Source organism: Pseudonaja textilis, chromosome 4 (assembly GCF_049901715.1).
Source record: "Pseudonaja textilis isolate UNSWEBS1 chromosome 4, rPseTex1.2, whole genome shotgun sequence".
In the NCBI taxonomy this organism is placed as follows: domain Eukaryota; kingdom Metazoa; phylum Chordata; class Lepidosauria; order Squamata; family Elapidae; genus Pseudonaja; species Pseudonaja textilis.
In genome coordinates, this window is record NC_141993.1 from 50,219,108 (window position 1) to 50,234,047 (window position 14,940).

Consider the following 14,940-nt stretch of genomic DNA (forward strand, 5'->3'; position numbering starts at 1 on the left):
TGGATATCAGAAGGGAAATGCATAGAACATTCAAGAGGTTTGATGCGTTAATTTGGTGTCAGTGGTAAGTTAAACGTCAGGGATGGATGACTTCTACACACACCAGAAAAGGCATTATTGGTGTTTAGGAAGTAAATTTCCTCCCATCCATCTCCATCAATGTCACAGGCTGTCACACCAATTGCATTGCCCTGGCGATCCCTCAGTGCATAGTAGGGGGAGTTGTGTTCATCCACTGCAAGATTTAACAGCCGGCCCCGTGCCTTGTCGTACTTCAGCACCAGGTTGGGTCCATTATACCTAAAGGAACAGAGAGTAAGAAATGAAGCAAGAGTGGTTTCAGATATTAGCCCTTCTCAATAGTTTTTCTCTTTTTTTTCCTATCAAAGTGAAGTTTTTCTATTGCTGTAATGTAGTTCCTCAATTAGGCAACCAAGCATTCCCAATATCTTCTTGGAGAAGAGAAAGGAATGGACTTTAATGAAGAGAACAGTGGTGGGAACCAATATGCTTTCCATATTTTTTTATCATTTGCAGCGCTCTGCCTTATTAAGAAGCCAGTAACTCAGGCTGAGTTCTAGCACACTGGATTAATCACCTCCCTGCCTCTTTTCTGCCATAATGGATTTGTTAGATTTTAATGAGTCACAAGGCTCTCAGCAACTGCCATAGCTACCTTTCCAAAAAACTGTCCAATTTTGTGAGAAAAAGTCAACAGAGAAAAAGGAATAGAGCCATTGTTTTCCTCGTGTCTGCTGAACAACATCACACATTTATAAAAATGCTTTGAAGTACAGAGTTAATACATTAATCTGGTAAGATTTCAAGGCACATAATTCACCAAAGTTGATTAAAACCTTTCATAGGACAAAGTACAGAGTTCAGGAGGAATGATGCTTATGGAGTTTAGGATTATATTTTTTAAAAAATCAGGAAAGTCTATTTTTTCCTCCAATGCAAGACAAATGCACATAAAAATGTTATAGTTATGTATGTTGAAATCATTTTGTTTTTCCACATAGCTTATACTGTTCCCTTTTTCAGATCAGTGAGATTCATGGGGAAAAATAGGTTAAAGAAGAAGGGCTGGATTTCGTGTTTCCTATATTTATAGAGACGAAGTTCCTTTTCTAAATCTTTTCTGACATGCTGAAGGATTTGGGGATTAAGTCAGGCACCACTGGGGCTTCTCAGGAAAATGGAAACCAAATGGTAAAGGCCCAAAAGAAATTTCTTTCTTATCTTATTTCAGACAACTAATGTATGCAAGATGCAAATAGAAGTTTCTCCTCCTATTCAGGAATCAGGGTTTATCTGGGCTGTTTTGTTAAAAGGCATATTACATGGGTTTGACCTAAAGCCCTTGTCAAGAAGAGATACTGGGAAGATCTCTGATACAGAACTGACACAAACCTAAATTACTGCAGTATCAGATCAAGAATACTGCTTTTATAGAATACTTATCTGTCTTATTAATGGATTTGGTCCTTCCTCTAGTTGTGTAGAATTTTGCTTGCTTGATTAAGGGAGAGTTCTGAATTCTTTGAGACATCCATCCATGTTAACATCACACAATGCAAAGTTGCAGAAACGCCTGAGTGGTTTCATCTGGCAGCTAATGATGTGTGACTCTAATGTGGTTAGCATAGAGTTTGCTAAGGCTGAAAATGTACAGCACAGAGAGAAAATACAACAGGGGATGAGGGAAGGAGGAGAGTCCTGGTAGCTAGTAATAAAAATAGAATTTGGTAAAACGTCGAGGGCACTATTTTAAATCCCAGGGGAAAATTTCTATCCCCAAAGGAGATCAAGAGGGGAGCCTTTCAAGAAACCAATTAATGCAAAAGGCCAAGCCTGCATCAGAGGCTGAATTTCATGTGTCAGGGGATCTATGAAATGCCCTTAGTAACACATTTTGGCTCCTGTTCTAGGTGTGTTTTGAAGTGGGGACTTGGTAGGAAAGCAGGAAAAACTGCCTTCAGAAAACATGACAATCCTCTATTTTAAGGTGTGTGTGTGTGTGTGTGTGTGTTCTTCAACCTTTAATAAAAGTAGATGCAGAAAACACTGTAGTTTATATTATGGCTGAAATTATTATATCTATAATAATATAATTGCCTCTTGGAATCTTCAACTACTTGAATCACTTCAAGATCTCCCATATTCTTCTTCTAGAAAGATCAGTGGGAAAGAAACTTACATGTAATAAAAGCCACATGTCTGGCTTAATATTGTTTTGGGTTGTTCTAGCAGTTGTTCTCTTTCAGAATGATATTCTAATTTATGTAACCATTGCAAGATTTTAAATGTACTATATTAGAAAGCATAGCATTGGCAATCTTAGGGTGGGAATTTTCCCGCAAAAGGTTGCACTCTGTGACATAAAGCTGTATTAATATGGGCAGCTGCAGCCAATGGCTGAATGAGGTGCTTTGTTATCCTTTATTAAGAGCAATATCAAAAGGAAATTAGAAATATTGGGTATATGAGATCTGCAAATGATGCTTGCAAACTCTGCATTGACCATCTTCTGGTGGCAGCAGTTCTAACATAGTTCTCATTCTTAAACTAGGAAACCCAAGGTATGGGTTTTGAGTGCCCTGGCATGGGAATATGCTGCTATAGCTTGTATGGCCTCTTGTGTGCCAGCCTGCCAAGATCTCTGCTTTGATCAAATGCCCCTTCCACAAAAGTGACGTTGTATCTTCACTACCATATTACAATTGTTTTTTGCCCTGTCAGGGATTTAGGTGATTTATTTATTAGTGTTATTGGTTTTTTTTTAATGTATTGCCTTTTAAATATGTGATAACATTCTCTTTTGTTTTTATTGTATTCCATTCCAATTCTGTGAAGGGGCTTTAAGCCTAAATACCAAATAAGTCACTATTGTGACCTAGAGATGTATGTGTGCATGTTTGGGGGGAGCAATTATAATGCAAAATTGTGAGGGAGTGCGGCAAAAGCAGAAATAAGTCTTTTTCAGGCTACAAATAAATCATTGCTCAGAAAGAGTCTCCAGTTGCTCTGCTTGCCTCTGTTAAGGCCATAACTAAAGAACTAGCACAATGTTTCTACTTTAGTAAGAATACTAACAATGTGGTGACAGTTTAGGACAGAGTGATGGAGATGTCGCGTCTGGAATGCACATCCATGAAGGAAGGTCAGAGGAACGACGGGAATAAAAAAGGATGGATGGATTCAGGTGAACACATAGATTAATAAGTTTGCCAGGTATAGCTCCCTCTCAGAAATTGAAGCAATCAGGGATTAATCAGCAACAGGTTGAATATAATTCTTACCCAGAGGAATATCTTATTGTAAAAAGTCCCCCGTCCCCCAAGTGGATGGTCACTTCTATCATTCCCAGTGAATTTGGTTGAATTGGCATTCTGGCTAGCAGTTATAGGATTGTACCACAATGCACTTAAACACCATTTTGGGGGGGGAAACTACAACCTTTCCCATTTGGGCACTCTCAAGATGTTTTTAACTATATTCCCCATATTTTCCAATCATACGTTGAATGGATCTTATGGATTTGTTATTTGGAATATCTAGAGGGGGCTAAATTAAGGAAAACTGCAGGATGGATATCCTGTAAAGAAGCCTACAAATCTCAGGAAACCTAACTTTGTAGTCAGTAAAATTGGGAGAAATGCTGATTCCCACACTTTCAGATCATTTACAAGGATTATCCATCATCATTATTTTAAGTAATTGCAATATTGTTAAATATGAGATGTGCAGCCCAGTTTTTAGTCTCCTTGTATTAATGCATCACTTACAATCATCCAGAAGGGACTATTAATTTCTTTTGGTAATATTTGAGAATTAGAATTGATTTCTCCCGATTTGGAGCCCTTATCATTCCTAACTACTAGGTAGAGTTAGAGTGAGGCACCACAGTCCAACAATTGGAGGGGCAGCGGGTCGGGGAAGCCAGTGAGCTGGCTGAATACTCAGTTCATTATCTGATACTTATTTGTTCTTAAAAGGATTATAGAATTCCTACATAGAGATTATGAGGATCCTTTAAGAGCTGAACTCATACCCTTCTAACGTAAGGTCCCTTTGTGAGGGAGGTGTGATGTTTAAAAATGTGACAAATGAATAAGGTATTGTTTCCTGTGTGATAACATGCCTCTTCTTAATAATACATTAAAGTAGCCCTGGCAAGTATGAACACATTCCTGATGGTTCATTCATGGGAAACTTCCACTTCTCCATATGCACATTCGTCAAGGCGTGTCCACCATGATCACCCTAAAGGCAAAACATGCCGTTTCTCTTTGAGCAGCTGGCCAGGCTGGTTTCCATTTCCTTCTATCCTTCCTCTTCAAGGGACTGTCAGATTAGGGATGCAAGGAGCACACAGCTGAATGCCTGCTCACTCCTGTGCACCAACTCAAGCCAAGCACACTGTCAATAATGCGATGAAGCCCTCTCTCACTCTGCTTCAGCCAATTAACACAATGTCAAGGTGCACACTGAGTCTGTCAGAAGAGCGAGAGAGAAGGTTGCCTCTGCTCAGAGCAAGAGAAAGTTTGTTTTTCTTCAGGTCAAACCAGGGCACTCTTCCACATCTCTTGACTTGCCTAAACTTTTCTCACCTATGAGAAATACCTGTCTCTCCATAGTTTTCTAAGCGTAATAAGTTAATATGCAGGAGTGGGATTCAAAATTTTTAACAATTGATTCTGTGGCTTAGGTGGTGGGCTTGGCTTGGTGGTCATGTTATTAGCTGGATGTGGCCAACTCAATATCACTCACATCGAGGCACGCATCTCCTCGCCTGGCCTCTCATGACTGTGAGGATGTTGCAACAGTCATATGTGTGAAAAATGGCTGTAAGTCACTTTTTTCAGTGCCACTGTAACTTTGAATGGTCACTCCACACAAGCAAAGTACCAGCAAAGGAGGGAAAAAAAACTCCAGAGAAGTTTCTGAGACAGGAAGTCTAGTCCTGCCAAGAATGTAATAAGGGTTAATGGAGAAGCAGTTTCTGTAAGCAACATCAGAATGTTTCCTTCCTGCCTTCCTTACAGGATTAGGTCAGTAATTTCTTCTAACAACCGGTTCTCTAAATTGCTTAGAATGTTAACAACCATTCTACTAGAACATTCCACTGCTTAGAATGTTAACAACCACAATTAGTGAATAGGTGTGAAGTGATAGAATCCCACCCCTGATAATATGGGTTCCAAGGATCACAGCCTTTGTATAAAGCAGCATTCCCCAACCAAGTTTTCCAGTTACATTGGAATTACAATTCTCAGATTCTCCCGGTAGGAAAATTCTAGAAGCTGTCATTACTACACTACTGGAGGCCATCAGGTTGGGGAAAGTCAGCATGAAGAATTGAGAGGAAAAAGTTCCTCAACCTGAAAGGTTAGCTAATTAAGGTGGGTTCAAAATTGGAGAAATGAATGTTGATGGGGGAAGAGAGGTCAAGTCTTATCTTGCATTCTTTTTAGCATATATATGAAACTATCGAGAGAGGTCATTCTTTAGTTTGAAGTGGGGTGTTATCAGTACAACTATGACTGTATGGCTCCACTTCAGCCAAGAAAGAGATATAGTAACAGCTTTGACCTGGTGCCTAGAGGCTAGAAATAGGTTCCAACTACAGATAGTCCTTGACTTACAACCTCAACTGAACCCCAAATTTCTGCTGCTAAGTGAAACATTTGTTAAATGAAACACTTGAGTGAATTTTGCCCCATTTGATTATCTTTCTTCCCACAGTTGTTAAGTGAATCACTGCAATCGTTAAGTTAGTAACGCAGTTGTTAAGTAAATCTGATTTTTCCATTGACATGGCTTGTCAGAAGATTGTAAAAGTGGTCACATGACCTTGAGACACAGCAACGGACATAAATATGAGTCAATTGCCAAGCATCTGAATTTTGACCATGTGACCATGGGGATGCTGCTGTGGTCATATGTGTGGAAAAACAGCCATAAGTCCCTTTAAAAAAAAAAAAGCTTTGAAAATGGCTTTGAAAAAAGGGACTTACGGTTGTTTTTCAAAGCCATTGTAACTTTGAATGGTCACTAAATTAAGTGTTGTAAATCAACAGCTCCCTGTATAGTAATTGATGACCTAGTCATCTGGATAGATTGAAATATGCTCTATGGGTGACCATTGAAAACAACAGAGTACAGTGCAGCAGAGTAACAGTTATCTTACAAGGCTGTGTTGGTTCCCAGTTGGCTTCCAGGCCCAGTCTTGAGTCCTTATGGCTTAGGTCTTTTTTTAAAAAAACCACTGGGACCCTCTATTCCAGATACCGTATGTCTCCCAGGACATGAAGAAAACAAATGTTTGAAGAACAGCTTGCCCATCCATTCTGGGTGGCTTCTTCTCTGTGATCATTCAGTAAGGCTGAAGACTGATCTTCCACAGAGCCCGTGTAGCAGCAGGTGGACTACAGTTTGTGGAGCAGTTAAATGTTTTACTGATACGAGCAATCTTAGAAGAGGTGCCATACTGATGAATCCAAATGAAAAATTGCTAGCCATGCAGATATGAATCTGTCAGTGAAAGATCCTGGAAGATCACTGAGACAGAATTCAACTTCAGGCAGCTGAGATCCCTAGTAGCCCAGTGGGGATGAAACAGAAAATTGTGGGGCTCTAAAACTATGGCCCTAGCAGTCCATGTGTTTAAAGCAGACTTGCGATCCTGTCTTCCTGCTATAGGGATGGTATGAAGAGATGGAAAACAACTTAGAAAGAGCTAGGAAAAATCAAGGCCAAGAAGAGATAGAGAAGGCTTGGTGAAATGAATGTGGTTACAGAAACAATTTCTCTGTTTTCCAGGAAATCCTAGACAGAAGAGCTTTTCAATGGATATAGGTTCTTTCCAGCTCAGTGCAACTGAGACATGTTTTATGACAGTCCAAGTTATACTAGCAGTGGCCAGGTATAAAGAGACAGCCCTCTCTGGCCTCTACTTCCTAGGTCATGATTGCAGCCTGGACAGGTTGGGTAAGCTGGGTGAGAGCTGAGAAGGCTACTGGCAGAGGCAGTTAATCAGGGAAGTGATGCAGGAGACAGTTTAAGCTGTAAGCTTTGAGGATGTCACTGTACAGCTCCATTGAAAACCCACATACACATCTGGAATTGAATCATTGCACAGATGTTATTTTTGGCTTATTCCAGAGGATCCATATCAATCTTTACATGTTCTAAGAGCAAAGTAGAGTATGAACATGTATACTTTTTTCTTCCTTTTACAGCCTTCCCCAATTTAATGCCCTTCAGAGGTTTCCAAAGACATTTCTCATAGGCCCCAACCAGCAAAACCAAATCCCACTAACTGGGAATGTTAGTTTTAGTCCAGGACATTTGTACAACCCCACAAACATAGCGGTGTCCATGTTCTTCTGAGAAACAGGGTCTGAATTCACACTGTATTAAATTCACTGCATTAACTTTTAATGTAATTTGTTTAGTTTTGTATTAATATAACATCCGCATCCAGCCATTGTGATTACAAGGTGATTTAGGGCTTTTCTTATATGTAACTCGGACCATTATAGCTTGTTCAATATTCCATGATGAAAATAAATAATAGTTGGGCATGGCTTGCAAACAAATCTATATATTTGATTCTTACTTTGGATGAATTCACATACCGTATGGCAGTTAGCCAAACTGCCCAGAGAAGCTTGAGATTGTGAGAAAGGCAATATATAAATGTAGTAGTAGTAGTAATAATAATAATAATAATAATAATAATAATAATAATAATAATAATAGACTACACTGTGTTTTTGGCCTTTTGTATGAAACCAGCTTTTGGGATGTAATCATCTGCCTTGCATCTTCTTAACTCTAGGCTATTCTTTCTCCTCAAATATGGCTCCTTGTGGGGTGGCAGCATCTCCCTCCTCAACTTCCCAGGCATCTAGCAATACTTAGCATTTTCCTTGGTACCCACCCAGCCACGATAATCTCGAAGTCTCCATCCCGGTCTGCATCAGTCACAGCCACACCATAGTTGAGCTGAATTGGGTTGCTGTCATAGTCAGGGGGAAGGACTTGATCCGTGACTGCTGTGAACATGGGTTTACTGCGCTGGGATCCTTCACCAGGCCAAGGCAGAACCAGGCTCCACAACAGCAGTAGCAGCAACCTTGGCACCTATAAAGAGAAGCATGTGGCTACATCACCCATTCACTCAGTAACTGGGATTTTTTTTTTTAATGCAGGAATTCCATAACAGATCATAACACTATAGAAAATAGCAATAGTAATAGCACTTAAGACTTAGATACTGCTTCGTGCCGCTTAACAGCACTCACTGGTCGGTTTACAAATGTCAGCATATTGCCCCCAACAATCTGGGTCCGGATGGAAGGCTATATCAATCTTGAACCAATCAGTATTGAACTCCAGGCTCAAATTTGCCTGCAGTACTGCATTCTAACCATTTTGTGAACATGGCTCAAAATCTAGCTTGTTTTGCCCATTTCACTGCTACTTACCCATGCAGATAAGCATTGGCAGGGATCTGATATAACCATCTTGATACATTCTTAGGGGTAGCATTGCTGCCACCCCTTGCAGAATTGGGCAAGCACTTTTGAAGACCTTCGTTTGGTTCTGGATTGGTCAGCAGTTGCCTAATGCTCAAGTACCAATAAAGATGTTTTTTACTCTAGTGTGGGCAGGAAACTTCTGCTTCTTAACCTTCTAAGCTTAGGGAGGAAGCATTGGAATGCTAGATTTATGGAAAGTTTCAGCTGTTGTGAAGAGCAGGATGTGCTGACACTATAGTTTGTACCAAACATCTAGTTTCAGGACTGAAAGTCAATTCAGCTGTCTCAGAATTCACTCTGGGATGTGAAACCATATTAGTTCAGCGTTCCACATCCCTGCTGAAGAGAAACAAAAATATACTAGGTTAGACCATTAGGTCTCACATTCATTCATCAGAATTAAAAGGAAGAGAAAGGACCTTCATTCATTCCTTCAAGAAGAATGTTACCTCTCTCTCCTTTGATTCCATCAAAGAGTAGAAGCTAATTTTGTGCTTAGCCTGAGCTAGAAGATGGGAGGGAAAGAATCTATAAAAAATATCAGGCACATAGTGTAGAATTAAACCCAAATGCAGTGATGTGAGCAAGTATTTTAATAATCTTCTGTTTTAAGTTGATCACACTCTGCTTTATAACTTTCCAGTAACTCTGATGAAGATCAAACAATCCTGAGGACCATCTAGTCTGCTTCTTGAGGCAGGATCTTCTCAACATTAAAACACTTCCACAGAATGTCTGTTGATCTCTCCTATGGAGTAGTTCATGCGAGAAGACAAGAAAAGAAAAGAAAAGAAAAGAAAAGAAAAGAAAAGAAAAGAAAAGAAAAGAAAAGAAAAGAAAAGAAAAGAAAAGAAGATGGCAGCAAATAAAACATCTTGAGCCAGAAATCACCTTTCAGTTCAAGGTAGACTCTGAGATAGGATAGTCTCCTTTACTTCATGAGAAGGGCATTTTGCTGTGAGATTCGTTAATCCTTAAAACAGATGAACCTCTTTCCCCCTCATTTGGAAACACAACAAGAGTAGTTAAAGCTTAGCAAGAAAAAAAGCACTTCTTCATGCTGTCAGTATCCGCATATGAAAACGCTTATATCTTATGTTAATAACTATCTTTCCTCCCCCGGCCAGGGCTGTCAGTTTGGAGTATTCTTATAATCAGTATTGTAGGTTAGAATCAATAGTCCCTTTAAAGTCCCTTGGAATGAAAGTGTGAAGGGGGAGAAGCCCATCGTTTCATCATGTTTTATCCACCCTGATTGTGTGAATAAGAAGGCTGTCAAAATGCACTATGGAATAGGTAATCTGTCTTGTGAACATTTCTACAGATAATAACTCATTAGCTCTATTATTGGCCTTTTGGGACTCTCCTAACCCCTCTTAGCAGTACCCTGTGGTATTAACACTTATACAAAACAGATCTCAAGGTGAGCTCTTGCAAATCTTCCTGCTGAATCCAAAGCCAGAGGTGGTCTTGAACAATTGTGAGTATCCACTCTACCTACACTGATAGGCAGATGGTACTACGACTAGGCAGGTCCTACACTTTTTCTCCTCCTGCTCGGAGATCAGCAAGCCTCCAAGACTTTCCATGACTTCACTGGAATTACCATATGCTCAAAATTATTCTCTGAAGAGGCAGTGGATGAAATTTATCTATTTCATTATGCTTTGCAATAGAATTTAGGGCTGCAGAATTCATGATGTGGCCTGAAATATAAGAAACCTACCCAAAATAAAAATCGAAAAGCCTTAGTAAACCTGGTTATTCCCATTATATAAGAGAGGAGGCCCTGGGTGCATATAATTGCAATTAATAATGATTACTATGAATAGTTATGATGCAATAATATAGGAGCTATCGGGTTCGGTCCTCTCATCAAGAAAAACTCCACCTATTCACTTTAGAAACAATGAAGGAGCCATTCATAGGTATCTATAGGTCAAATGACCAGGTAGGAAGTACAAGAGCAAATGCATCTTTCATGTGTTCTTCCACAGAAGAACAATCCATCATACAAGGCCAGTAGCTGATACTATCCTCCAGTTTAGGCACAGATTAACTCTTCATTAAATAAGTTTCCAAAAACATAGGATGGTAACAGGCGCCTGGTGACAAAGACAACGTGTTTTTCTGTCGCACTCCCAGCATTTGGCTTGAGCTAATTAAACTCATACATCAGTGTACATTTCTAGATAGATCATTAGGGAAATGGCCATTAATTAAGTTGCCTTCCTAAACACGCACAAACATGCACTCAGACCTTGCACCTGGGCGCAGGCAATGAAGAAAATGTACTTGATCCTTGTAACCTCTGTTCTTCCTCTTCTGGGACTTCAGCTTTCCCCTTGGACCTTGGAAGACCTGACGTTTATGCTCCTGGCGCTGTCAGATAAAGTTGCTGAACACATTACAAAATCCTTATATGGGAAACAGTTCTGTTTTTAGGCCTATTTTAAAGAGTTTCCAATAGTTATTGAGGAAAGCTGATTAGGAACCATGATCCTATATTTCATCATATGTTATAGCCACTATAAAGTATTTCACAGGAAAAGGCATACAGATTAAAAATTTATCTTACCCCCGCCCAGCCCCGAATTGCATTTTTGCATTGGTTCTGCATTATAATTTATACCCTACTTTCCTAGAGATTCTAATACAAATCTATTCAATTTTGTGCCTGGCATTTGCGTAGCTTAGCCGCTCCCAAACATTGGAGCATAATTCTCATTAACCTTAGCCAGCACATCTCACTATGTGACGGGATGACTGGAATTTGGGCCCCGATACATCTGAAGAGTGTCAGATAGGGGTGAGTTAGCGTAATTGTTATCATCTCCACTTAAATCCATACGTGATCTAGCCCCAAGTCGGCTGATGAAGTTTCTAGTCCTGGTTGAACAAAACAACATCCAAGTACAGGTAGTCCTTGACTTATGACCTCAATTGAAACCAAAATTTCTGTTGCTAGGTGAGATATTTTATGATCTTTTTGACACAGTTGTTAAGTGAATCGCTGCAGTTGTTAAGTTGGTAACATGACTGTTAAGTGAATCTGACTTTCCCACTGACTTTACTTGTCAGAAGGTCGTAAAAGGTGATCACATGATCCTGAGACACTGCAACTGTCATAAGTATGAGTCAGTTGTCAAGCATCCGAATTTTGATCACGTGACCATGGGGATGCTGCAACGGTTGTGAAAAATGGTCATAAGACACTTTTTTCAATGGCGTTGTAACTTTGAATAGTCACTAAATGAACTGTTGTAAAGCGAGGACTACCTGTACACCAACAAACTTACTCCCTTACTCAGTGGATATTACTATTTCTTTTTCATGTGAAAAATTGAACCAAGAAGTTGGCATATAGCAAAGCAAGACATCAGCCTCCAGCTTCATTCCTATGAGTGCCTGTAAGTCACCTACGATTTTCTAACTTACTTAGAAAACAAAAATGGTAGGTAGGTGTAGCAGCTCAGGGCTTTGTTTAGAAAAGGACCGCCTGGAACCCCCCAAAATCTCAAATGAAAAGTAAAGCTGGGCATGGAATAGAGTATTTTGGATCGGAAGCTGAGGCCAAAAGGAGTGGCGGGGATCAATTTCACATTTGTCTTTTAAAAAATTGACAGTTTTGTGACGATGGCAGCCATTTTGTGATATTGTTCATGACATGACTCAAAATTCCCAATGTGTCTACTGGACTCCAAAGGTTGCCTACCCCTGTTTTGTTCTCGGGTTTCAAGATTTTACTTCCTAGGTTGGAGGCGGCAATTCAGCGATCACTGCCGATATGCTTTCAGAAGTCATTATCGGATGCCCATGGAAAGGCTTCAAGTATCAAGAGAGCAGCATGACATGATGAAGGAAAAGCAAGGAGCACCTCTCCATCCCCATGTTCAAACAGGATTGTATAGAAAAGCAATGGACTGAAGCAAGGCATTGATGTGCTGCTTACTATATTGTTTTTGATCACTTCCCTTACCTCTTCGGGTCAGCTCTGAAAGTGGAAGGTACGGATAGGTTAAGAGGATTCAAGATTGAATCCACTTACTTCTTGTGCCAAACCAAGATCAAAAACAGTCTTAGATGTTACAAGGGACGGATATGGTTTTCGATGTCCTTGGCAGCTGGGGAAAAAATAGTGGACGCCATTTTGTTCTTGCTGTGGACATTGATGGAAATCATCTGCTTGACTTCATGCCCCTAGACCTTACGATCTTTTATTATACCAGGGGTCTGCTCTTTACACAGAGAATGCCGTGTGGACAAAAATGCCCATTCTGAACCCCCGCTGCAGCAAATTTGCCCCCAAACAAAAGACTGTGATAATAATCCCACTTTTTGTAGTTGTCTTCTAGTTTTCTAGTCATGTGCTTCCAAATGCTGACTGGATGAAAAGCTTCTAAAAAATAGTGTTTGGAGCAGGGATATGTATTGTCAAACTAGAGAGAAGGCGCTTCAAGAGGGTATGTCTGCAGCTGCACATTTCCAAGATTTTCATGATCTCTTAGGGTGTGGCTGTTTACACTGCTATTTGTACCCATGTATGCAGAAACCAGTAGGATTGATGACAACGGATTTCTTCTGTCGGAAAGAAATCGGGATTTGCATAACATTCTAACACTATGTAATAATCCCCTAATAAATGCATGCTTTGATTTCTTGCCATTGGTCAGAGGAAGGGAGAAAAAACTGCATGTGATTTTCTCAGTTGACATGTTCTCCTGGCAAATCCTGTACTTTCAAATTAGTGGCCATAGCAGAACCAAGGATTTAAGTGGACCGCTGTTCCGTGTTAGCAAGCAGTTTCTGCTCCATACTTTCTGCTATTTTTCTAAATGATAGTTGAACTCCTATAGAAGCACATCACCAATATAATATGGATGCTTCTCCAAAAGCCTCACAGTGACACAGGGGTTTTCTGCCTCATTGTAGACTAGTGACATCACTCCTTCACAGAGTTGTTGTCCAAACGCATTCCTGTATCCTCGGTGACATCATGTCTGTTCAGCCAATGACGTGTGCCGATATCAGCCTAGTAAAGAAATGCCACAAGATGCCAACCCACCAGATTCTTATCCAAAGTGCAGGAGGGCAAACGGGTTCAACCAATCAAAAGCACTGACATCATAAAATTCAGGTTTGAGCTTCAGTAACGGCCAAGTATTGCTTCTGGTTCCAATTGGTTTTTTGTTTTGTTTTGTTTTTTTGTTTTGTTTTTCTGGAGCAACGAACAAGAAAAAAAGCTACTGGCTTTGTCTGCATTGCTGTCTTTCCAGAGTTTGCTATTCCTAACCCAGATCCTGCATTAATACCGCAGGCAAGTGATATTCTTTTCCTCCATAAAATCAAAGAATTGGGAACCAGACCTATCAGATCTTCAGGAAGCAGCCAGAACTCCGGGGCCCATAGAGTTACACTTCAGAGTTGGATCCGTGCCTTTCCTCGGCCATGTCAAACTGCAGGGTATCGAGCCAACCTCAACCCTGGCATTGCCACCCCTAGCAGCTGCCGCCACCAGCAGCACTAGTGCAATCTGGAGAGCAGCAGTCACCTTGGCACTCCGCTTTTGCTCGCTGCCGGAGGCGAGCACTCCAAGAAACGGCTCCCCGCTCACAAGATCCAGCGTGCCTGCCATTGGACAGCCGGGAGCTGTCTCCACAGCGGCTCTTCAGCACATCCCCAGCGCACAAAAGTGCCTCCCCGTCCCCATCCCATCTAGCGAGCCTTCATTTCCACTCCTTTCTCCCTGGTTTCCGAAGCCCGGGCTTCTTCACACGGCCCCTCCCCACCCACCCCCCTCTCTCCCAGAAGCCCACCCCTCAACCCCAAATCCCGCCCGCCAGTCTCCCGTGGCACTCGACTACGCTTACATAGCCCCGAGGCCGCCCGCCCCGCATCAATCGCCCACTGCAACTTTTCTTCTCCATCTCTTCGGGAATTTGGAAAACTTTGCTCCGGTCGGCTTGGGCACAGCAGGGCAGGAAACAGTTGTACTCACCGGGCAGGTGGATTGCCGGGGCAGCTCCATGCCTACCAGCTGGCCGCGAAACATCCGGAGCGGGCGGACTGCCCTCTTCACGTGCGGCTGCTTGTCGTGGCTCTCCGGCCACCGCTCTTTTCGGTCCCGGCGTGCGTGAATGTGTATCTCTCCGGCTCTATCAAGTCAGCGGAGCGAGCGCCTTCTTATGTAAAGGCTTGTGCCCGCGAGGCGACCAATCACTGCGACCCGAGCACAGCAGGCGCCCAATGGCAACGCCGGGAGGTGGAGTCGCCTGGCACTGATTTACTACCTGGAATTGCAGGGGAAGCGCGGCCAGGCAGCGCCGATCAATACGGAGCCAAACTGTGACGGGCGCTGAAGCTGGCTTGTGTATGCTTGTGTGTGTGTGTG

The 14,940-nt window shown here is 41.5% G+C and overlaps 1 protein-coding gene across 4 annotated transcripts in view; it reads right to left on the reverse strand.

Annotated features, from left to right (window-relative positions):
- The window catches only part of CRTAC1 (cartilage acidic protein 1), a 31,736-nt gene extending 17,030 nt beyond the window's left edge, over positions 1-14,706 (reverse strand). For 3 of the 4 annotated variants that reach the window (XM_087932926.1, XM_026701227.2, XM_087932925.1), the window contains exons 1-3: positions 14,548-14,706; positions 7,949-8,151; positions 104-300 (exon numbers count right to left, since the gene is read on the reverse strand). In XM_087932926.1, coding sequence (XP_087789052.1) covers positions 104-300; positions 7,949-8,151; positions 14,548-14,601 — 454 coding nt within the window. In that variant the 5' untranslated portion in view covers positions 14,602-14,706. The remainder of the gene's footprint in view (positions 1-103; positions 301-7,948; positions 8,152-14,547) is intronic. The other variant, XM_087932927.1, reaches the window with a different exon arrangement.
- Between the last annotated feature and the right edge of the window lie 234 nt (positions 14,707-14,940).